Source organism: Salvia hispanica, chromosome 4 (assembly GCF_023119035.1).
Source record: "Salvia hispanica cultivar TCC Black 2014 chromosome 4, UniMelb_Shisp_WGS_1.0, whole genome shotgun sequence".
NCBI classification, from domain to species: Eukaryota; Viridiplantae; Streptophyta; class Magnoliopsida; order Lamiales; family Lamiaceae; genus Salvia; species Salvia hispanica.
The window spans coordinates 2446793-2471543 of record NC_062968.1 but is presented as its reverse complement, the minus strand read 5'-3'; the positions used below and the strand labels follow the sequence as shown (position 1 = coordinate 2471543).

The 24751-nt window shown below is 37.1% G+C and overlaps 6 protein-coding genes and 2 non-coding genes across 9 annotated transcripts in view; 6 read left to right on the top strand and 2 right to left on the bottom strand.

Moving 5' to 3' along the window:
• Positions 1 to 2533, top strand: part of LOC125217705 (uridine kinase-like protein 3) — a 6824-nt gene extending 4291 nt beyond the window's left edge. For both annotated transcript variants that reach the window (XM_048119226.1, XM_048119227.1), the window contains exons 8-15: positions 539 to 733; positions 922 to 1005; positions 1089 to 1149; positions 1565 to 1625; positions 1751 to 1844; positions 1924 to 1996; positions 2079 to 2161; positions 2244 to 2533. In XM_048119226.1, coding sequence (XP_047975183.1) covers positions 539 to 733; positions 922 to 1005; positions 1089 to 1149; positions 1565 to 1625; positions 1751 to 1844; positions 1924 to 1996; positions 2079 to 2161; positions 2244 to 2393 — 801 coding nt within the window. In that variant the 3' untranslated portion in view covers positions 2394 to 2533. The remainder of the gene's footprint in view (positions 1 to 538; positions 734 to 921; positions 1006 to 1088; positions 1150 to 1564; positions 1626 to 1750; positions 1845 to 1923; positions 1997 to 2078; positions 2162 to 2243) is intronic.
• Positions 2534 to 2608: 75 nt separating this feature from the next.
• LOC125217706 (fructose-bisphosphate aldolase 5, cytosolic) lies at positions 2609 to 5168 on the top strand. The gene is made up of 3 exons (XM_048119228.1): positions 2609 to 2767; positions 2918 to 3600; positions 4626 to 5168. Exons 1-3 carry the CDS (start codon positions 2740 to 2742, stop codon positions 4986 to 4988), a joined length of 1074 nt encoding a protein of 357 aa, XP_047975185.1. The 5' UTR covers positions 2609 to 2739; the 3' UTR covers positions 4989 to 5168.
• A 1542-nt stretch (positions 5169 to 6710) lies between these two features.
• On the bottom strand, positions 6711 to 7723 carry LOC125217707. The gene has a single exon (XM_048119229.1). The coding sequence runs from the start codon at positions 7625 to 7627 to the stop codon at positions 6890 to 6892; it is 738 nt and encodes a 245-aa protein (XP_047975186.1). The 5' UTR covers positions 7628 to 7723; the 3' UTR covers positions 6711 to 6889.
• Positions 7724 to 11264: 3541 nt separating this feature from the next.
• On the top strand, positions 11265 to 12551 carry LOC125217688 (uncharacterized protein At4g26485-like). The gene is made up of 3 exons (XM_048119207.1): positions 11265 to 11841; positions 12000 to 12201; positions 12272 to 12551. Exons 1-3 carry the CDS (start codon positions 11265 to 11267, stop codon positions 12549 to 12551), a joined length of 1059 nt encoding a protein of 352 aa, XP_047975164.1.
• A 1644-nt stretch (positions 12552 to 14195) lies between these two features.
• On the bottom strand, positions 14196 to 14605 carry LOC125185534 (non-specific lipid-transfer protein 2-like). The gene has a single exon (XM_048082082.1). The coding sequence runs from the start codon at positions 14549 to 14551 to the stop codon at positions 14267 to 14269; it is 285 nt and encodes a 94-aa protein (XP_047938039.1). The 5' UTR covers positions 14552 to 14605; the 3' UTR covers positions 14196 to 14266.
• A 4118-nt stretch (positions 14606 to 18723) lies between these two features.
• LOC125185815 lies at positions 18724 to 18943 on the top strand. Its single transcript, XR_007170310.1, has one exon. It is a non-coding gene; the product is annotated as a small nucleolar RNA U3 (small nucleolar RNA).
• A 330-nt stretch (positions 18944 to 19273) lies between these two features.
• On the top strand, positions 19274 to 19469 carry LOC125185831. Its single transcript, XR_007170320.1, has one exon. It is a non-coding gene; the product is annotated as a U2 spliceosomal RNA (small nuclear RNA).
• Positions 19470 to 22933: 3464 nt separating this feature from the next.
• Positions 22934 to 24103, top strand: LOC125217536 (uncharacterized protein At4g26485-like). Its single transcript, XM_048119056.1, has 3 exons — positions 22934 to 23250; positions 23359 to 23560; positions 23655 to 24103. The coding sequence occupies exons 1-3, from the start codon at positions 23019 to 23021 to the stop codon at positions 23920 to 23922; spliced, it is 702 nt and encodes a 233-aa protein (XP_047975013.1). The 5' UTR covers positions 22934 to 23018; the 3' UTR covers positions 23923 to 24103.
• The last annotated feature ends 648 nt before the right edge of the window (positions 24104 to 24751 follow it).

Below are 24751 nucleotides of genomic sequence, written 5' to 3'. Positions count from 1 at the left end.
CGTTTTGATCACATGCATCTCAGGTAGGAGTAATTGGCTAGTTAGTGCATGTAAAGCTTATTCCTCTCGTTTGTTCAAGTCATTAAGTATATACTGTTCTTTTTAAATTTTAGATGAGATGATTAGGATTCACTCTATGGGGCAGCTCATTTTTTAGAACAAATATGAGATTAATGTTGAGCATAGATATGAGGCTCACTAAAATTTTAGCATTTGTTTTTTGACTTTAAAAATTGACATTACTTGAGGAATTGGTGTTTAATCAAGGTTATGATTTCAATAAACAAAAATAACAATTAATCAACCTAATCAAAATAAACAACATTTATATTTTTTCGCCTTCATGATTTCATTTCTTTATGGTGTATTTCTAAACTGAAGATTGTCTCTAAACTGAAGATTGTCTGAGTTTTCAAGTTTCCCTTTTACTTATTTTTACCATTTTAAAATTGATGCTGAGCTACAATTTATACCTTCGTTTTAATTGTAAATTGAATGAATGTTTGATTATTAACCACCCGGTTTCATTCATATGCAGTACTCAAAATTCGTGAAGCCTGCTTTTGACGATTTTATACTTCCGACGAAAAAGTATGCCGACATTATCATTCCTCGTGGAGGAGACAATCATGTTGCCATTGACTTGATTGTGCAACACATTCGGACTAAACTCGGTCAACATGATCTTTGTAAAATATATCCTAATTTATATGTTATTCAGTCGACTTTTCAGGTAATGTTTCCATCTTGCCAAATCTAAAGTACAACGCTATTACATTTCCTATGTAAATATCATTTTCTACTTGGGAATTTGGAATATCCGTTTTGATACTGTTGATTGAAAATGAAGATTAAATGAAGTTCCACTGTAATCTAACCTTTTTCTTCTGTTTTATGGTCTGGTGATTTTGTCTTCTCTAGATACGAGGTATGCATACACTTATACGCGATGCTCAAACAACGAAACATGACTTTGTCTTTTATTCTGACCGGTTGATCCGATTGGTAGGTTTGTGTGATCTGTTACCTACATTTACATAGAAATAACTTTTGACTCTCTTTATTCAGTGTATACTTGTGCATATTAGGTTGTTGAACATGGTCTTGGGCATCTTCCCTTTACGGAAAAGCAGGTGAACACGCCAACTGGTAAGACACTATCATGTTTATTTAGAATATGTGCTTGGGTCTTAGAAGAACTCTCCATTCGAAGGTCTTATTAGTTATAAGGTGCAAAATAGTTCGGTAGATGAAAAGGCAATTACAGTTGTGAATGGTAAATAAGTTTTTGACATTTATAATCACAATTGGGGTCATATGTTCATAGTGGATATTGATATTGATGCCATGGTAATGAAGTCTATAAGACTCTCTAGTACTTCATGACTTTTTACAGATCATAACACTATCTTTGCATTTCATGTCCAAGACAGTATCTTTTGGTTTGATTTTTAACCTCACTCACTTGACAGTGTGTATTACATCTTTGATTTTTTTTTTTTGTTTTTTTTCAGAATACATTAGAAAATTATGGGTATTTCTTAAAACCCTGTTGTTAATGCAGGATCTGTATACACTGGTGTTGATTTCTGCAAGAGATTATGTGGTGCCTCTGTTATCAGAAGGTAGAATATCATCTCTCGTTCTTATTTATTTGCTAAAGATGGTTTCTTGAGGTCGTTTTGCTTCGACTCTTTTATCCTTTTTTTGCTATGTTTCCTGGTTTTCTAAATGTTCCAAGTATCTGCAGTGGTGAGAGCATGGAGAATGCCCTGCGTGCATGTTGCAAAGGGATCAAAATCGGAAAAATTCTCATTCATAGGGAAGGCGACAACGGCCAACAGGTTGGACGAATACTCTTGGTCAAATAGTCGCCAATCTTTTACGTTTGGTTTTAGTTCAACTAATCAGTACTCTGTGCAGCTGATCTATGAAAAACTGCCATCAGATATCTCGGATAGGCACGTGTTGTTGCTAGATCCAATTCTGGGCACGGGTAAGACTCGTAATTATGCTATCTAGTTGTTTCGTCCAGAGTGTGGCTGATAATAAACCTGTAAATTTGATTCGACAATCAGGAAATTCTGCGGTAGAAGCGATTAGTCTACTTATCAAGAAGGGAGTGCCAGAATGCAACATCATATTCCTGAATCTAATATCTGTAAGTTTTAGATAATAGAATGCAATAAAATTGAAGTTGGGGAATGAGTGGTGATGGTTTGTATATATTTATATATATGCAGGCTCCCCAAGGTATTCATGTGGTGTGCAAGCGATTCCCCCGAGTGAAGATAGTGACATCTGAGATTGAAATTGGTCTCAACGAAGATTATCGAGTCATCCCCGGGATGGGCGAGTTTGGGGACCGTTATTTCGGGACCGACGAAGATTAAACACACACACACAAACACAAATTACCTGAGTCTTACTATTCAGTGGACATGGATACTAGTATTACTTGTTTTTTTGCCATACTACTTCACTTCCTAAATAATTAATTCACATTTCATTTTATAAGGAATTTATTTAAATATATAGTATTGGTGTGAAAAGATCTATTTTGGGGTTTAGCAAAAGAGTGAGGATAATGGAATAACAAGTGATCACTCATTCCTCTATCCCAGAAAGATAACCTTTGATGGGCTAATCCGTTTACACGTTTTCTTCATATGAGTCTATTTAAATTGCTTCTCATTTCATATTATTATTAGCTTCTTCCAACTTATATCCATACAAGCAATGTCTTCCTTCGTTGGAAAATATGCTGGTAATTTCCCTCTCTTTCAGCTAATGTCTTAATATTGTTTTTTAATTAGTGTCTTAATATAAGAAATGAAAACAAAAACTTTTTACTTAATGATTTAATTTGAGAGTTTATGGGAAGAAAAGTGATGTAGTGGAAATGTACATAACATAGATGAACTGATCAAGAACGCCAAGTACATAGCAACCCCGGGCAAGGGCATACTCGCCGCCGACGAGAGCACTGGCACGATCGGGAAGCGTCTATCCAGCATCAACGTCGAGAACATCGAGTCCAACCGGCAAGCCCTCCGCGAGCTCCTCTTCACGGCCCCCTCCGCCCTCACCTACCTCTCGGGCGTCATCCTCTTCGAGGAGACCCTCTACCAGAATACCTCGGACGGCAAGCCCTTTGTCGAGCTCCTCCAGGACAACAACGTTGTCCCGGGGATCAAGGTCGACAAGGGCACTGTCGACCTCGCCGGCACCAACGGCGAGACCACCACCCAGGGCCTCGACTCCCTCGCCGCCCGGTGCCAGCAGTACTACAAGGCCGGGGCCCGCTTCGCCAAGTGGCGCGCGGTCCTCAAGATCGGGCCCACCGAGCCCTCCGAGCTCAGCATCCAGCAGAACGCGCAGGGACTCGCCCGCTACGCCATCATATGCCAGGAGAACGGCCTTGTCCCCATCGTGGAGCCCGAGATCCTCACCGACGGCTCCCACGACATCGACAAATGCGCCGCAGCCACGGAGACCGTGCTTGCCGCGGTCTACAAGGCGCTGAATGATCACCACGTGCTCCTCGAGGGGACGCTCCTCAAGCCCAACATGGTCACTCCTGGCTCCGACAGCCCCAAGGTACATGCTTCATTAATTATCACTATATATATATGTCATAAACGTAAAAATCATGAAATTTGGTCAAACTTGAAAATCATCCATAAAATCATAAAGTGAACATTTATCTCAATTTTTCATTACAAAATATTTCTTAGAATATGTTGTTTTGATGATGTATTTAAGTGAAATTGCTATGTGTCCTCTTAAAATTTTTTAGAGGTCACATTAAATACAATTTCATATAAAAATTAATTATCGCGGGAAAATTGAAAAAAAAAATCTAAATTCACAGTTTTTTCTTCCATTATTTAATGTTGCAGAAACCAAGATTTGAATAAAAATACAGTGCTATGATTTTTCTGGTAATTTGCCCTAAATGAAATTGATTTTTCTCGATTTCACTAGACAGAATACTCCCTCCGTCCCATAAAGATTGCCCCACTTTGACCGGGCACAGATTTTAAGAAATGTAATGAAAAGTGAGTTGAAAAAGTTAGTGGAATGCGAGTCCTACTTTTATATACTCCCTTCGTCCCAAGATAAGTTACTTGTATTCCTTTTTGGGGTGTCCCACTATAAGTGACCTATTTCCATTTTTAGCAAAAAGACATCTCTCTTACTTTATTCTCTCTTCTCTCCTCTACTTTTCCCTCTCTCATACTTTACTTTCTCCACTTAAACTTATTTAAATACCATTCCTTAAATCCCGTGCCCAAAAGAAGTAGGTCACTTATCTTGGAACGGAGGGAGTATTAGTTTTATAATAAAATGTGAGTAGAAATGAGTTAGTGGAATATGAGGTCCACTACCATAAATGGTAAAAAGTAAAATAGGACAATCTTTGTGGGACGGACTAAAATGAGACAATCTTTGTGGGATGGAGGGAGTAATACGATTTCCTATTTTTATCATGTTAATTTGACGCACATATATTTCAAATTCATGACGTGGTTGAGTTAATTGACGAGTGCATTGAGACAAAATAAGATCAAAATTCATGACTTTTCTCGCAATTTGTCCTAAACGGAAATTGATGCACGTAGGTGAGTGCGGAGGTGATAGCCGAGTACACGGTGAGGGCGCTGCGGAGGACGGTGCCACCAGCAGTGCCGGGGATCGTGTTCCTGTCGGGAGGGCAGAGCGAGGAGGAGGCTACGGTGAACCTGAGCGCGATGAACAAGCTGGAGGTGCTGAAGCCGTGGACGCTGTCCTTCTCGTTCGGGCGGGCGCTGCAGCAGAGCACGCTCAAGACGTGGGCCGGGAAGAAGGAGAACGTGGAGAAGGCGCAGGCCGCGTTCGTGGCCAGGTGCAAGGCCAACTCCGAGGCCACGCTCGGGAAGTACGTTGGCGGGGCCGGCGGCGACTTGGCGGCGCAGAGCTTGTACGAGCAAGGATACAAGTATTGAGAGCTCCGTTTACATATTTATATCTCTTCTTCTCTTTGCATATATATACACTCTTCATAATTCTAATATAACATGTCCTTTTTCAATTTCGTTACTATGAAAATAAAAAAAGATGTTCCAATTGTGTTCCTCAATAAATAAATGGACATGGACTTTTGAGTGTGGTTTATCTTTCACAAATTTCAGTTTTCTTATTTATAATGATATAAGTCCTGTTATGATTGGTACATAAGAAAAATAAGGTACTGTAGATGTGTAAAATAGAGAATCATGCATTAAGAAATTTTTATGAAAATGTTGATTTTATCTTGAAGAATACTACCTTCATATTTTTAGTAGGATCAATAATATTTATTCATTACCTCATAATAATTGGAATCTAAATATGCTATTTTTAATTGTGTTGCAATTTATGGTCCTTGATTCATGAAGAAAATGACAATATATAGTTTTTTAGCAAAACTATTGGACTATGATTATATTTACGGATTCAATATACATTTTCTATTTATAAATGCAACTTTTTTGGTGAGAAATATATTTATACTAATAAAATTTATAAAATGAGTATTTATGCAACATGGGACATATCAAAAGGACTTTTTTTTAAAAATATATTTGAGGATGTGAGAACCATTTTTAGTTTTTGAATGCAGTAGTAAATTAAGAGAGATTGCGATAATGTTTTGTGTTCAATTGAGCATTCACCACTAGGGGTGGCGAAACGGGTTACCTGCGGGTACCCGCACCCGACAAGTTGGGTACCCGTACCCGATTTTAGCTAAATTGGTTATCCCAATACCCGCCCCGTGATATACCGGGATTACCCGATACCCGTGTCGGGTATCCCGTACCCGGCATTGCGGGTACCCGTACCCGACCTGAAATTCGAATAAAAAATTTGAAAACCGTAATAATCGTCAATGTTCCCTAATTTACTTAATTAATATTGATGGTAAACTTTGAATAGATTAAGAATAAAAGTGAGGGGACTCTATAGCTAGTTCCGATGAGTTTTCAATTGTATGTTCGTCGGAATATAAAAATGTTTCAAAAGAACTCTTAGAAACATTTCATTTTCTTCACTCATTTTGGAAAAATAATAATATAAATACCCTTCTCTACATTATTATCTCTCTTACTTTATTTTTTCTTCATTCTAACTATTTATTTTTAATTTTTCAAAATGAATGTGTATATGGCTATTATTATTTAACTATTTATTTTTTTTCTAATTTAACTATTTTAAACGCCTTTATTAATATGGAATGGAGGGAGTATTAAAAATGATATATGACTCTAATACTAATAACAACGGGTATTAACGGGACTAACGGATATACCCGTATGGGTAGTGGGTATATCCGCTACCCGCAAAACTCTAAAACACACTACCCAATCCCGCCCCATTTCCGTTATCGTCGGGTATCGGGTACCCGATACCCGGCGGGTAGCGGGTTGAGATGGGAATTACCCATTACCCGCTATCCATTTTGCCAACCCTATTCCCCACCCTTATACAACAATATACCAGTATCAAATAAATTACTATGTTTGCTCATACAAAAAGAATACTAATAATTAGAATATACAGTTTATTCAACCCTCTCACTTGATAAGCTAGTTTAATGTCTGACAAATTCCAGCTCAATTCTCCACATCCTAAACTCTCTTTATCTTTTTGCTATTTTATTACTCTTCTTGTGCATATGCAACACAATGTGAATATCCCACTATGGATAATTATTTCTCTTCTCTCCTCACAATGAAGTATTCCTTTCATTGTTCCAAAACTTTAGAATACAAAGAGCTATACATAATTTCAGACAAGTATATACTCATAAGAATAAATTGTGGCTTCTTAATATAGTTGCTATATGCTAAAAATGGACTAAAACAACCTATCTCTTGGTTTTGCAAGTGTGGCTTATGTGTAGGCTGGTGGGAGGGCTACTCATATCCATTTGGCAATCTCCATGTAGCCAATAAGAATAATGAATCAATCCCAAATTGAGTGTCACTTTAAAACTTGCTTTAATGTTGTAAACCACTCTGTTCCTTATCACCTCTTTCTGAAACTCCACAGCTACATTTGGTGGCAGATGGACCAACCCGGACACCATATGGACCGGCATCAACCGCGCCTCTCTAGGCCTCAAGTCGAATCCCGGGACATCATGCGTTGCTACTACCACCTCCATCAAGTGGACCTCCACCTTGATGTGCTCGAACCGAACGCTCAGCTTCCTGTTCTGGTTGGAGAAGTTAGCTAGGATGGTGATGTCTGCATTGATGTACTCCGGGAAGTTGAGGAAAACCGCGTTGAGGGTCGCTCCGGGGGTGTCGAACGAAGGGATTCTCGGCTGGACAGCGACGAAGATGACTAGGATGGCGATGCAGAGGAAGATGATGAGGAGGCTGAATATGACGCAGAGGATCGCGGCGCACCATATTGTGGGGGTGGTCGCGCGCGGCTTTCTCAGGATGGCTCGCTCTCTCGCTCGCGCCTTGCTGCTGTGTAGGAGCGTGTCGGGCGTGGCGAGCTTCGGGAGGACAATTTGGTAGATGGGGGAGAGCTTGGATTGCTTGACTGAGGGTGGTGTGTTGGGGTGTGTTGGGGATGTTGGAACAGAGTCCATTCTGTTTTAGCCTTTGGGAAAAGAGGCATTCATCAAGAATGTGTGTGTTGTGTGTGTTAAATAATAGGGAGAGAGGAAGGGGGGAAATGAAATGGAATAAACTAAGCAAAGTGTAAAGTTGCTTTTGAATGTGGTGTAGTTTGAATTTATGTAAGGCCAAAGGAGATGTGCATGTTTGTGGGGTTTCTACTTTTGATGAAATTGTGATTGTTGAGGAAGATCAACGGTGGGATGGTGATGTTGTCACTTTAGTGCCACCACTTTTTGATAGTTAGGCGATATGCTTAGTCATGAAGAAATAGAAGAGAGTAGCCAATGTGATTAAGGTAACTCGGTAATAGTTGTACAATTGGTTACTTTGGTGTGCCATCTACCAATCTTGAATTTGACTTTATTGGATAAATGTACTCCCCCGGTATCCAAGGTTTGAAAATAGTTAAAGTGGAGAGAAAATAAAGTAAAATAAAAAAATTACAGAAAAGTCTTATCTATATTATTTTATTTTTTATTTTACTTTTCTTCTATTTTGAATATTTATAATTATTATTTTAAAATGAATGCGCAAGATGAAATGTCTTTAACAGAGAGAATATAACTTAGCCAGGTTATTTGTTTGGGGTAGCGTTACATTTTTAGCTACTATAATGAGTGTCGATTTTGGATCTTTAATCAACAAGTGCATTTGAAATTTAAATTAGATTTAATATATATTAAACTTTGAATAGGAATTTTGGCCCGACAAGTAATGCCAATTATACGGGACCTGCCACAATCGACTTTGTTGAAAACAGTGAAATAAAGGTTAATTGTGAAAAATCACTACTCAGAAATAAATAAACTCGCGTAACAAATTTGCATCAAATTAAATTTAATTCAACTTTTGAAAGTTGAAAATCAAAGTCAACTCAGAATTTGTTTAAAAAATACTCCTCGTCCACCTTAAAAAAACCATTTTGTCATTTTGATTGTCCGCAACTTATAGAATCATTTACTTTAGTCCATTTTTAACATGCGGACCTCACATTCTATTAATTTTTTACACTCACAATTCAATACATAAAATTAATATTTTAAATGGGGTTCACATTCTATTCACCTTCTCTCTTACTTTTCTTTACAAAGTCCAATAATTACTTAAAACCCGTGCCGAGTTACAAGAGATCTTTAAATGGTGGACAGAGTATTATCGCAGGCTACGTTTAATTTTGAAATGTAGAACCTTAGAAAAATTGACAAATCTTTTCTAGATTCATGTTAGTTTAGAAAAGTTTTTAATCAAACGAAACTGAACTTGGAATATAGTCGAACCGAACAAAATATTGATTTTTTATTTTATTCTTTTACGAGGGAACATCTTTTTAGGTCCACGAACTTTGCCAAAGTATTATTTTAGGTCCGTGAATTTTGAAAATATCATTTTAGGTCCGTGAACTACAAGTTAATATCATTTGAAGTATTTTGAATTTTTTCGGACAAAAATGTCCTCAAGGCCTTCAAAGGGCAATTTGGACAATTCTTTCGCTACTCATCTTGCGTCAAAGACCTAGAGTCCAACATTTTTTTAACTACTAGTACTATTTAATTCAGTTACCATCCAAATTGCATTTAAATATAATTAAAATTTGCCGTAAAAAATATGTGTTAGTTTTTCAATTATTTGATGACCAATTATTTAATGATAGTGAATTGGGACTTGATACTTTATTTTATTTTTTTCAATCGAAACTGCATTTTAATACTTACTATAGGTGATGGGTGAATTCTATTTAGTTTATTTGTTTTGAAATTAGATAGCTATTAATTTTGATTGTCATTCGGAGATGAAATTCAAAATGGAGATCAATTAAATTTAACATCTAAATTGAATTCAAATATAAAACTTTGCCGTTAAAAATTATTGGATTCTATGTCTCTGACGCAAGATGATTGGCGAAAGAATTGTCCAAATTAACCCGTAGTTGATGGACCTAAAATGATATTTTCAAAGTTTACGGACCTAAAATGATACTTCGACAAAGTTTATGTAATTAAAAAGATAGTTCCTTTTTTTTTATTTATAAGCCCAAAAGGTCTAGGCACATTAGACCAAACCACACCCGCCCAGGTCCATAAACTAGTCCGGAAACTCAAGGTTATACAAGTAGTTGAAGTTAAGGAAGTAGCAACTAAAAAATTCGATTGAATTTGATCCGATTTGAAATCGTCTACACCAAATATTTTAACCCAAAATCAGATATATCGCCCATATGGACAACCCTATTACCATGCAATTTTTTACTAATATAAATGCACTTTATTCAAAAAAATAAATTATAACAATAAGTGCATGTTTGGTAGGGTTTGATAACTCATCTAGAGATGAAATTCTATTATCAACCCTACCAAATATGTTAAAAGAATACTGGAAGGATATTACTACAAGAATAGTTTTTTAAGCAGTATAGTATTGTTAGTTGATTAACAACAAAATATGTGCTATTTTAGAATGCATGTAATAGTTTGAGATGATCATGATAGTTTTCTTTGACATAATTGGTTTGCTTAAGTTTTAATTACTCCATCTGTCCCAAGATAAGTGAGTCATTTTATTTTTTAAGCAAAAAATCTGATCTCTTACTTTATTCTCAACATTATTCTCTCTTTTACTTTATTATTTATCAACTTTAACTATTTATCATCACTTTTATAAAACGAGAGTGCAAAAGTAACCGGGACTCTAAAGTGAGACGGAGAGAGTATTACAAATAAAATAAACTTCAATATGGATAAATGACCAAATTTCTATGGGACCTTGTTGAAGGCGACCATGAGTTTGTTCCCTACACTGCTACACATAGAGTCATAGACGCATGTCACCTTGCAACTTTTTTCAAAATTAAATAGCGCACCTTGACACTGGAATTGTCATTTTATCTTTATGGGTCCATTAAATATAATTATAGAAATTCAATGCATATAAATTGTGATTGTTTATTAAAAATGATAATGATGAAAACACATTTTCTTAGAAAAAAAATTAAACTGAGTTGTGGTCTGGCGCCTTGCAAAGCAACTTGGCCGGACCAAAAGTGAGTCTCCACCGATCCTCCGCCCTCGCTGCAACACACGGACTGGACGAACCCCTACTTTCGTGGTGCGGCCACAATACCCTCATCAATCTTATCATTACTCTTAGCTAGACAAATACTATTACTACATTAAATATTTTATATAGTCTGCGATTCGGAGTTTTATTTATTTATTTTTATTTCAATCCGTATGTGAGTTCGTTTTATTTATTTATTTTTGTTTCAATCCGTCTGTGAGTTCCCCATTACTTCACTTTTTTTAAAAAATTTCAATCTGTATGTTAGTTCCCCATTAATTTTACTATCAATAATAAGTTTACTAAATTACTATACACACATTCTATAATAATTTTGTACTTATATTTCTTGAAACTAGTTTGATGAACAGAGTGGTACTTGAGTAATAGGAAAATGTAACGATTCGTATTTCACACAACAGAAAAATGTCCTCGGAAGCAACGCATATTAATGCCTGCCTCTTTACCTCTTCGAGAAAATACACAACTGATGTTCCAAACCTCAAAAGTTACTTGTCTTTTTTCCATGAAATGTGGTGAAGATCAAGAACAATGGGAAATTTCCATAGCAGATTCTTGGGCCCTAGAACCCCAGATGAAGAAGAAGGTGGAAATGTGGGTTATCCAAATTCGGAGAATGAATACAAATCAAATGAAGAATCAATGCTGGTTTCGTTTACTTCAATCTACAAAGCAACAAAGGCCATACTGCAGAAGCTTGTAGTCTCTACAGAAGCAGCAGAACCATCACTCCCCATTCAAAATCCATCACCCCATCAGCCGCTTTTAGCCCCATCACCTCAAATTTTCAGTCGCGGCGATTCGTCTGGTTTGATCAGTGAAGAAGAAGCTCAGCACGACGACAACGTTGGTCGCTGTCAAATATATGAGATAGATCGTGATCATGTTGTCTCTATGCCTGAGATCAGGTGCTCGAAGGTGGAAATAAACCCATCTACAGAGGCCAAGCAGAAGGTAAAGAGGAGTAACGCTGAGAAGAAGATAAAGCATTACAGCAGCCGGCACAAGATACTGTTGGTCGGAGAAGGAGACTTCTCCTTCTCCGCTTGTCTCGCCTTGGCTTTTGGCTCTGCCGCCAACATCATAGCCACATCCCTCGATTCTCAAGGTAAATATACTGTATACCAAAAATTCGGTATTTTTTTTAGTACGATAAATCCCTACTTTTACTAGTCTTTTGTAATTTGTCGCCTTGCTTGATCCATCGAATGTTGATATTTGAGCTTTGTCCTCGTACTTTCCAACACCAATCTGTGATTGTATCAGCATTTTTGAAGGAGCATTATGGGAATGCTATGTCCAACATCGAAGAATTAAGGAGGAGAGCGGGCAAGGTGATGCATGGGATCGATGCCACAAAAATGGCGAGCCATGAACTGCTCGGACAACTTAAATTTGATCGCATTGTATACAACTTTCCACATGCTGGATTTTTCGGCAAGAGCATGCCAAAAGAATCCCAGCTTAGGTCAGCCAGAATTTGATTTGTTTCTATGTCATGATTCATTCATGTATTAAAAGAATTTTTGTTTGCACAGTCGTCACAGGAAACTGGTGAGCAAGTTTCTGATGAACGCGAAGAATATGATAAGTGAAAATGGTGAGATTCACGTTACGCATAAGACCAATGGTTTCCACGCCAACTTTAAGGTGGAGAGCATTGCCTCATCGCACGGGCTAAAACTTATCCAGGCCGTGAAATTTAAATGTGGTGATTATCCGGGATACAACACCAAGTACGGTTTTGGGGGTGATGGCAACTTCGATTGCAACCCTAGCAAAACCTTCAAATTTGGCCTTAAATCAGTGTCGCTTTGATCTGTTTATCTTCACTTTTTGATTGCATAGATTTCAGTTAATGTTGTGCCAAATGTATGATATTTGGGACTCTTGTTTTATGATGTTTTTGAAGTTATATGTTTTGTTACCTAAATGATTTTGGTGATATGATTTTAGTTTTATTATTTAATAACTTCTCTTTTCCATCTTATGCTTTGATCAATCAACTTTTAAAAGGTGACCAATTATTCTTCATTTCTTTTCTATCACTAGATATTAGTCTAGTATAGTTAATTTGGTTATTGGTCTTGGAACTACGTGGAAAATTCAGACTTTTTCCGCCTAGATAAATTACCAATCTCAATTTATCAGATAGTAGTATCATTTAAATTGGGCCTAACAGAAAAGACAAAAAAGGTTATCTTGTACTATAATTTTTTTCTAATTTAGTTAAATATCATACTACAACATTTTTTAAAATTTGGCTAGTTTAGCTAGAATAGTCATTATAGCTAATATGATAAGCTTGGTCAAAAATAGGTGATAACAAGGACATAAAACAAAATATTACTAGTACCAGATTTATTTTAATAAATCAAACGAGACATATTTTGCATCTCCCTTCACATATTATTGTTCAAATTCTCTAATAATGATTCTTATGAGAGTAAATATCAATTTGAATCACAAACTATATTCATTTTTAGAGAATATATTCCGATTATAAGAAATACTCCCTCCGTCCCAGATAATTTGGGACACTTTGACCTGGCACGGGTTTTAAGAAATCTAATAAAAAGTGAGTTGAAAAAATTGGTGGGATGTGGGTCCTACTTTTAAAGTATTAGTTTTATAATAAAATGTGAGTAGGAATAAGTTAGTGGAATATGTGGTCCACTACCAAAAATGGTAAAAGTGAAGTGGGACAAATTATGTGGGACGGTCCGAAATGGAATACTGGGTCGAATTATCCGGAGGGAGTATTTGTTTAAAATGCCAATTATATATCAGCTTTTTTTTTTCTCGGCCAATATATCCTCTATATAATATGGGACAAATTAATTAAGTGGAGTTCTAGTTCGAAAAAAATTTAAACTTTCAATTATATGAATATAAATATTCTCAGTAGTATTTGTAGTTGAGTACTTGAAGTGAATGCCGAGGGTGATTCTTACGTGGCAAAACATACTTTATCACCAAGCGACTTGAGGAAAAAATCAATACGCTCAAAGAAATGCAAATTAAAAATTTGAAGGCTGGAGCAGAAACTCTCTATGTCTATGTTCTGGGCTGATCGAATCATCGAATGGCCTCAAGTTCGTCATCACATGACGTTACCACTTAATTACTTACATTCTTGATTTCTTCATGAAAATATTGCTAGTACTTTTTTTTTTAATTCTGTTTATTTTCATTGTATGAAAGAATTTAATACTACTACAATATAAGGATTTTTTGTCAATGATAAAAAGCTACTAATTGGTACAGTTTTAACAATTCGGACTTTTAATGACATTATTAAAAGTTTATGACAATTTTACAACCGGACAATTTCTGATTTAAACTTATTATTATTCCGGGATGGCAAACTGACTAAAATGGTAAACCGAAGCGGAAAAAATATTACTTATTTCACTTTTATTGTGTTTTTTTTACTTGGAATTTATAAAACAGAATCCAAAATTCAAAAAACATGTACTAATATTATTTTATTGAATGAAGCATAGTTATTACAACTCCACAAATACAAGAAACTAGCAAGTCGGAGGGTTGATGCCGCAGACGGCAGCAACTCTCTTGGCATTGGGAGAGTCAACATAGGGCTTCAACTGCGGGTTCCTGATGTAGTCGCAGAAGCACGGCTGCTGCTCCTTGAGCTTCGCGCAGCACTCCGCCGACGGATCGCTCCCCGACGATATCGCCCCCATGCACGGGAACAGCTTCATCGGGTTGCAGTCCACCGCCGCAGCGCCCTGCACCATCGCAGCTGCCATCACAAGCATCACAAACAAAGCCGCAATTGCAATTCCCTTCTTCATTTTCAATCTGTATTTGTTTGTTTGTTAGTAACTAAGAAATTGAGTGAGTGAATTGAGTGGAGAAATAGTGGGGTATTTATAGGAGTGGAGTTGGGGTTCAAACCGTGGCTGTATTGGAAATCTGTGGGCGGAATTGCGATTCATGTTTCTGCTCTGCATGCCGACGAATGGGATTAACAGTAGATGCTCAGCTATGCTATTCCTAACTAACTCAGATTCTTTATTTACACTACTTTCTAAGCTTCACGTTTCTTCTTTTCTATATAGCCTAACTACGTCTATATTTGTCTGCACACTTTTAACTGGGTGGATGCTATTAATGCCAAATTTTTATCTTTTCCTAAACTTTTTAACCAGTTTTTAGAGCATCCGCAATGGTTAATAGGCCAGCCATTCTCTCCTCTGCCACGTCAGCAATACTAAAAAAACCACCTGCCACGTCAGATTTAGGCCAGCCATAGGCCAGCCGCAATAAAAACAATTCAAAATATACTACATTTACGGAATTAAAATTGCGATATACGGAATTAAATTTACGACACATATACGGGAAAAATAATCCATTCCATTAAAAAAAAATTACAAAGATTTTAAAAAAAAAAGTACATGATTTTTTTTTAAAAAAAAAGGGCTTCAACACCCGAGCCCCGCCACTCTCTACTCCTCATCGCCGTCTACGCCGCCGTCTCGCCGCCGCTGCCGCCACCCGTGGTATCTGAGCCCACGTCGGAACCCCCAGCCGTGACCTCGCGATCTCTAAATCAGCACGCATGCTCTCGAGCATCTCGTAAAGAATCCTCTTCTCCGTGGGGTCAGTGGCGTTCTTCCACTCTCGGAAGACCTGTAACATCTGAGCCCGCGTTTGGTTACGCGAATGGAGAGTGTACTCGAGTGGGACGGCTGGGAGGGCGGAGGACCTGGACCTCGCGGGGCGATAGGGGGGATCCGTCCCTCGCAGCCCGCTGCGCCCGCTTCTGTCCAACCGGGCGGGGGCGACCAGCAAATGAAGGAGGGGATGGAAACTCCTCAGCATCCGGGGGGAGGTCGTGGGATCCGCCGCCGTAGTCGCCGCTATAGTTAAGTCGCCGCTTCATCGGCCACCCAGCGCCGCACCCCGCCCGGAACTTCTCCGAGTCCTTCGGCAACAAGAAGCACTCCCAGAAGGTGAACTCCTTATACGTCCCCTCCAAGGGGAACTGACTCGCGGCTATCCTCCGGGCGTCGTCCTCGGTCTGCCCACTTCGAGCCGACGGAGGCGTTGGCGTACAAATTCGCAAAAACGGCCAACCGCGGCCCTCGGTGCGCTCCCACCCTTCTGGACCTCCTCGTTGCTGAAGTCCTTCCCGTGCGGGCAGTGCCTCCTATAGGCAGCACTGATCTTCGCCCACATGTTGACGACCCGCTGGTTGTTCGCAACCAGCGGATCGTCGCACACCTCCAACCACCCCTTGGCCACCGCGGCGTACTCATCCTCCGTCCACTTCCTCCGGCCGGTGGCAGTGGGCTGCGATGACTCGCCGACCGCCTTGCCCTTCCCCTTCCCCCTCGTCTTCTTCCTCGGCGCGGGCGGCGTCGCTCGAACGGGAGTATCATCGTCCCCGAGATCGATCCCCATATCATGCAATGACAAAAGGTCATCGCCAGAGAACTGCGTCTCCACCGGGGTCGACGTGTGAGACAAAGCCGTCAAAAAATCAAGCGAGGGCCGATATACCGCGTCCCCTCCCGGTGACCCCTGCACCCCTTGTTGTGATCCATCACTCGATGATGCTCTTGAACACGTACAGTAGAGAGAGAGAAAACTCGTTAAAACAAGTGGTGCAAATGAAAATGAAACGAAAATCGCGTTTATATATGATTAAAAAAAATAATAATAAATCAAAAATCGGCGCTGGCCGATCGCTGGCCGATCGGGCCTCCACAATGGCGGCTAGCCGATCGGCTAGCGCTTCGGCCCGCGACGAGCGATCGGCGAGCCCATGCCGATCCGCTCGCCGATTTTGCGCTGGCCGATTGCAATGGTTCGGCTAGCCGATCGGCCAGCGACGAATCGGCTAGCCGGTCGCTTAGCCGACCATTGCGGATGCTCTTATGAATTACTTTACCATAATTTACTACACAATTTTTACAAGTAAGCCACATTATACAACGGTAACATTAACAGTAGTATACGGATGTCAAAATAATTTTATTTACTTCCTCCATCCGCCATTAGGAGTCTCATTTATATGCGGCACGGACTTTAAGAAATATTAAGAAAAGTGGGTGAAAAAAAGTTAGTGGAATAGGAGACCCACTTGTATATATTAGTTTTAAATGAAATATAAACGAAATGAGTTAGTGGAAGATGAGACCCATTTATGATAAAAGTAAACCAAGACTCCTATTCGCGGACAAATGGAGTATTTATCACTCCCTCCGTTTCTTCATAGTTGAGTCATTTTTCCATTTCGAGAAGTTTCTTCATAGTTGAGTCATTTCCATATATGGTAACTTCTTTCTCTTTCTTACTTTACTCTATCTTACTTTATTCTCTCTACTTTATTCATTTTATACTTTATTCTCTCTACATTTTCCTCTTTCTTACTTTTTTTATCTATTTATTTAACACACCCAACATTTCTTTCTAAAACTTCGTGCCCAAAAATTCCGCCTCAACTATGCAGAAACAGAGGGAGTACTATTTTAGGTTGGTATGATAACTTTGTGTCCGAGTTAAAATTTCAGAAGATCACACAAGTCTATATAGGGACTCTGTCTTATTTTGCAGTTGTATTAAACTTTTTGAGAGGATTTTCTTATAAGAAAAGAAACTTGACAGTATTCTTAAAATTGATATTCTAGAAAATGTGATTGAAATAATGTGACTCATCTTGTACTCCATAATAAGATTTAACTAAAGTTCAAAACTTGAAATATGAAATACCCATATTTGATGCACACCCCCAATGGTAATGATGTGAACCCAAATTCTCCTACTTTGATAAATTACAATTAATTATCATATTATCATTTAAATTGGGCCTAACTGAAAACACACCAAAAAGATCTTGTGTGATTTTTACTAATTTAGTTATATCATACAAGCTTTTTTCGGTTTGGCTACTGTTTTTCAGTTTGGCTAGTGTAGCTAGAATAGTAATTACAGCTAAATATGATAAGCTTGGTCAAAAATAGGCGATAACGAGCAACACGAAACAAAATACTAGCATCAGAGATCATTTACTTTCACTAAAATGAAGGGCCAAAATTCACTAGTTCACATTTTGCGTCCCACTTCACAATTCACACATAACTATTCAATTCTTTCTGATAATACATACTATAATTGTTATTTATGAGAGTAAATACCAATTTAAAGAAAATATTCTAATGGTAAGAAATACCTGTTTAAATTGCAAATTACTAGTACTCCATGTTTAAAATAAAGTTAATTTTGGTTGGGGGGGGGGGGGGGGGTAACATATAACATGTGAGGTTCTGTTTTGCCATGAGTTGGAATTTTTTGTCTTCCACCAAATCAAATTATATTAATGCATCTATTACACGAATATTTCCACTTCTTCTCAACTACTATAATTACATATGCATATATACTATATAGTATGGGCAATTATATACATGAGAAATATCATGCTAGATGCGACCTTATTTGACAATCAATATACGTGAGCGCATTTGGATTATATTAAGATTTTTTTTTTAATTTATATATTTAATTTGTTTATTAATACATTAGAATTTGTCTTTGTCGTCGTTAAATTTTGCAAACAATATTAAGTCCTAAATTATATAGAGGTCTAATTTTAAAAACTCCTTCCCCTGTACTCAAAACATCCAATTTTTTTTAGTTCTGTCCTACTAAAAATATTAACTTTGTATATTTGAAAAATAAATTTCTATCTATTCTTTACTTATTAAAATAGTTGATCACATTTTTATTCGACTTTATTATATTTTAAAATTTCACCTAAATCATCACTAGTAGTTTGTGGTTGGGAGAATGCCGAGGATGATTTTTATGTGGCAAAAACATACTTTGACGAAAACAATAGTTAAGCGCATAAAGTAGGCGCTACGTAATTTTTGCACTATGACTGTGATTATTTTCCCACATCGAATTTTAAAGAATAAATAACAAGTAGTTAAATGGACGACTTCGTGAGGCAGTCACGACCTTACTTGAACAGGATCTGTTCTATAGGCTCGTACCTCTGTATCCTTGATTTCTAAGGAGATGGGAAACCACGTCTGGTGGATGAACCGTGGCTGCCCAGCTAGAGCGTGAATAACAGCTCCTCGGTTTAGGTTTCTGGCTTGAGATGCAGTAGATGATCATTCTTGGCTCGACTCCGGTCCTGTTAGGATGGCTGGGCAGTTGTTTGACAGACTCTAAATCTTTTTATTTTTGTTTTGGATGCATTTACTAAGTATGATAGTTACGTGAGGTATGGTATTTGATAACAGTTGTGAGTTTATGTGGAAAAGAAACTGTACATGGAGTTTGGGGATTGTTGGAGTTAATGTGTTCTATAAAAATGTTTGGAAATGAAACAACCTTGTGCTTGTTTTTTTTTACTGTACATGAATGTATGTATTTGAGTTGGCTAATCTGATTTTGAAGTATCTTTATTGAAATTATATTCCCACATCGAATGTGCTATAGAGGAAGGAAGAGCAGACCATGTAGTATAAAATCATAGGCCAGTTTATGAAAAACTCATACCTTTCTCGGCCTTTTGGCTAAGATCAAGTGTAGTATCTGTTCTTATCAGTTTAATATCTGATATGTGAGTCATTGACTCACACGATATTAAATTTATTTTTTGAGGGGGAAAGCCCATCAAGGTAGCTTGCTATCTGGGCTTTCAAGAGTTGCTTATGCGTTGCACTACTGCATAGGCCTGGCTCATCCCACCAATCTTAGTTAAAATATTTATTGTAAGAAATTTTTTGGGCTTATTGATTGATTGTTTAATGGTTTATTTTTGTTCATCATTAAGTGCGAGAAAGCCCTAGCCATGTTTTCTGTATTGCCCATTCTAATCTAAATGTAGGATGAACTTGTTGGAGTATTGTTTTCAAATTTCCTAATTCATTTTTCTTCTTGTGATGAATAATTAGGCAATTGGACATATCATAGGCAAGTTAGGGACCGTATCATATTTTATAATCTGGTCCATTAACCTTGAAGAGTGATCTTTGCCTTTCCCATTTGAAGAGGCTTAATAGTCTCTAATTGTCAGATTTTGACCCTAACTTTAGATTCATTGTTTTTTTATGAATTACTATCACTTGACACTGTTTATAAGTAAACCACATTATACATTCTCCATAGGGTAAGCAGTGGGAACGGTAATTATATACAGATGTCAAAATTAATTTGTTTACTATTTTGTGTTGGTATGATAAGTATCTGTTCAAGTTCAAATTTAGAAGATAACACAACTCTATAGAGCAACTTTTATCTTGTTTTATACTGTATATTTTGAGAGAATTTTTTTATAGGAAAAACTTAAACAATATTTTTAAAATTAATATTCCAGAATATGCGATTGAGAGTATTGTTAGTGAATTATGACTCACCTAAAATACTAGTAATCCATTTTATTAAAGATCAAAACTTGAATCTTATTGAGACAAGGTCCTCTGTTGATGCACACCCCCAATGATAATGATGTGAACCCGATAATTGTTGAGTGCCTTTTTCCTCCTAGCATAATTACCATTATCAGTTGATCATACTCCTATTATCATTTAAATTGGGCCTAACTCGAAAGACCACAAAGATCTTGTGTGATTTTTTACTAAATTCTGTTTGGCTAGTGTAGCTAGAATAGTACTAGTCCACATTTTGAATCCCACTCCACACGTACTATTCAATTTTTTTTCTGATAATAACTCTTAGAGGGTAAATATCAATTCAATTTAAATCACGAACTATATTTATTTAGAGAAAATATTCTAATGGTTTAAATTGGAAATTACATATTAACTTGATTTAATACATTCTGTCATGTGTATGTTTGAACGTCATTTAACTCTTTTCCTACATGGAGTATAAAGCATGAAACAATGATGGATTTTTTATACCAATATACACAATGATAAAACTTTTTGTATCAACATGTTAAAAAAAACTCGCTATTTAGTGACGGAATGATCCGTAAACTAATTAGTGAAATTTCTTTATTTAACAGATTAGTGACAGATTAAGTTTCGATAGATCCGTCACTAATTGTTGAGCTATCGACTGCCGTCACTATTTTCGTCACTATTTAGCATTTTTTTGTAGTGATGTAATAATGAAATAAGAGTAAAGGCCAAAATTGGTCCTGAACATATGTCTTTTACCTTTTTGGTCCTAAACTTTATCTTTTGAATTTTTTGGTCCTGCACATATGGAAATTTGATCATTTTTGTCCTCCGTCAATAGTTCCGTTAAAAACTAACGGTCAACCTGATTTTGACCAAATTAAACTCTTAATTTTAATTTTTAATTCACTAATTAATCTCCTAATTATTCTAATTATTTTTAATAATTATTTCGGCTCCACGCTGAAGCTCGCCACCATGCCGGAGGACGGCAGTGAGATCTGGATCTCCTTCTTCACCGTCACCTCGTGCTCGACCTTCACGATCGTTCCGTTGCTCTTGTAGTTGTAGAAGAGGAAGGTGATGTTGACGTCGAATGCGCCGGTGAGGAATTCATCGACGGTGTTCTCTAACATAACGGAGAGGGAGAGGCTTTTCCGGCGGAGGAGGGCGGAGAAGCGGGTGACGTCATTGGTGAAGGACCAGGAGACGCCGTCGGGGGTGGATTGGGAGTGCTGGTACGGAGGAGCTCAGCGCCGGTGAGCCAGACGGAGGCGATGCGGTCGAGTGCTGTTGGCGGCGGCGGAGAAGTGGAGGACGGCGTTGGACCAGGTGCAATTGGGGGGGGGGGGGGAGGCCGGAGGTGTGGGCGAAGGTGTGGTTGAGGAGTTTAAGTAGTGAATTAAAATCAGATTTAAGAGTTTAATTTGGTCAAAATCGGGTTAGACCGTTAGTTTTTAACGGAACTATTGACGGAAGACCAAAATGATCAAATTTCCATTTGTGCAGGACCAAAAAATAAAGTTTAAGACCAAAAAAGTAAAATTGTCATATGTTCAGGACTAATTTTGGCCTTTACTCAATAATGATAAAACATTTCGTGCTTCACATGAAATAATGATAATAATAATAATAATAAATTGTGCTAAATTGAAACACGAATAAAACTTTTTGGATTTACGTAAACTTCAAAATTTTTGTATTAATATAAAACAAAAGTGAAATATTTAGTATGAGTTGTGTATTTAGCCATGATGCTCATATTTAATCGAACTCTGATAAACTCAGCTAGTGAATATAGAAATATTCGAGTATTTGGCCTTTACTCAATAAGGGAATTGAAGGTTGGGCCTGTGATTGTATGGCTGGGCCATGGGCTTCTATGATATGGCCTGCCCGTTCCAAACAGCGGAGTTGGGCCACATGGTTTCATTCAAAGAAATGGGCCAACGTTTTAAGGCGCTACAACATGATTTAGCAAGTGTTTGCTTGTTTGAGTTATTGTTTTCAATTTTCCTAATTAATCTTTCTTTGGTGATAAATCTTAGACAATTGATTACATCATAGGCAAGTTAGGGACCATATCATATTTTGCAGTAATTTGGTTATTATACATGAAGACAAATTAAATGAATGTGGTCTTCGGTCTTCGCCTTTTAAGTAAATGCATATATTCGCATTTCAAGTGGCTTTGACTGCTAAAAAAAAAAATATATCATAATATAATTAAAGACACTAATTTGTATTTCTAAATATACACTAATTCTTTAATTTTTTTTTATCGTTGGTGTCCTAGTTAAAATTAGAGGACGCAAATGTAAGCGTCTTATAAAAAAAATTAAAAGTTAAGTTAATTTTTTAAATTTAAAAGCGCTTTCTTTTGTTGCATACATTTTCTTAGTCATCCATAAAAAATAGAGCACATTCATTTATGGAAAGTTTTCAATAAATAATAACCCTATACATTATTCCACTAACACTACTTCTTACTTACTTTTTCTCCTTTTCTCTTACTTTTTCCCTTCTCTCTTACTTTACTAATTTTACATTAAAATTCGTATCATACACCAATTGCCCTAAAGTTGAGATTTTTGTTAGGAGTATTTTTAAAAAAAATTCACGCAAGTAATTGTGCTGTGATTTTGTTTGTCTTTGATTGAAACTCTAATTACATAAAAAGATGTGGACAAAGAAATTAAATAAAGCTAGCTAGCATCAAATTTACTTGAGTATAATTGGGGAAACGAATCGATTGGTGTTCAACATCAAACGTCAACAAAGAAGAAGAGAAAAAGCAGTAGTGATGTGCACTAAATCTCTCAATATATAGTCAATTCTGTATTTCCATGAAATGTTGTGAAGGCTGAGAATAATGGGAAATTCCCCGAGCATCGTAGCGGTGGAGAATGAGAGAGAAGCCAAGGAGCAAGTGAAGAATAGTAGTAGTAGTAGTAGTAGTATCATAGAAGAGAAGTGGATAAAGCATTACAGCAGCCGCCATAGCATACTCTTGGTCGGAGAAGGAGACTTCTCCTTCTCCGCTTGCCTGGCCCGGGCTCTCGGCTCTGCTGCCAACATCATTGCTACATCCCTTGATTCTCAAGGTAAGTAAACCCTATTCATAACAACTTTCTTCAAACTTGATTTGGTGATGGATGACTATTTCACAAAATTCATAACAATTCAAAAAAAAAAAAAAACAAATTTAGCAGAATTTCTCATGAAGAATTATGGGAATGCTATGTCCAACATCGAAGAATTAAGGAGGAGAGAGGGCAAGGTGATGCATGAGATCGATGCTACGAAAATGGCGAATCATGAGTTGCTTGGACACCTTAAATTCGATCGCATAATATACAACTTTCCTTACGCTGGAATGTTCGACAAGAGCATGCCACGCGAAACCCAACTTAGGTTAGCTCGAATTTTATTTTGTCTTTATTTCTTGATTAGTTCATTGATGCTAATATATGTATATGTGTTAATTTGTTTAATTATGAATGTGCAGTCTTCACAGGGAACTGGTGAGCAAGTTTCTGATGAACGCGAAGAATATGATAAGTGAGAATGGTGAGATTCACGTTTCGCATAAGACGAATAGTTTCCACGCGGACTTTATGATCGAAAGCATTGCTTCTTCGCACGGGCTCAGGCTCATAGAGGCGGTGAAATTCAACCGTGGTGATTATCCAGGCTACAAAAACAAGTACGGATTTGGGGGTGATGCCAACTTTGATTGCAAACTTAGCTACACCTTCAAATTCGGTCTTGAATAAGTAATGCCTTTTGATTTCTTTGTGTTGTTAAGTTTTGTGCCAATGTATCTTAATGTAGTAGTATTACGTATTAGGGACTCTTGGTTTTTGATGTTTTTGAAATAGTATTAAGGGAACTCTTTTGTATGCTAAATGTTAGTAGTGTAAATCGATAATTTGTAACGAAATGTTTGTCTTAAAATGCTTCTCGTGCATGCTCATGATAGAATTCGATCATCCATCTGGAATACAACAATTAATTAACTAATTCTGCTCGGCATAGCTATTTTCTTTTTACTTACTTTATTTTTTTTCTATTATTTTATTTTCCCCACTTAAAACACAAAATAATAATGTAGTATAAAATTCGATGTCATTCAAGGAAAGGGTCATCATCCATAGGACGAGGAATTACTGATGTTTTAAAACTCGCAAAAGTCAAATATGATACATCTATTAAAATCTAGACATGGGGAATATGAATTTAGGAATTGGGTTTGAATAAATTTGAAATGATTAAAGTCTTTGTTTGAGAGTCTTTAATTGTTTAAAGTAAAGATATCCTAGACATGGGGTATATGAATTTAGGAATTGGGTTTGAATAATTAAAGTGTTCGTTTGAGAGTCTTTGTTTGGAAGATTTGGGTTTGAATAATTAAAGTGTTTGTTTGAGAGTCTTTGTTTGTAAGATGTGAAGTAAAGCTATCCACAGTATAAAAAAAGAAAATACTGAATGAATAATTTTAAAGTGTAATATTTTGTAAGCGTGGTATTTTCTCCATTCCTTTATACTCCATCTGTCCCATAAGAATATTCACTATTGGTTAAGCACGAATTTTAATGCACAATT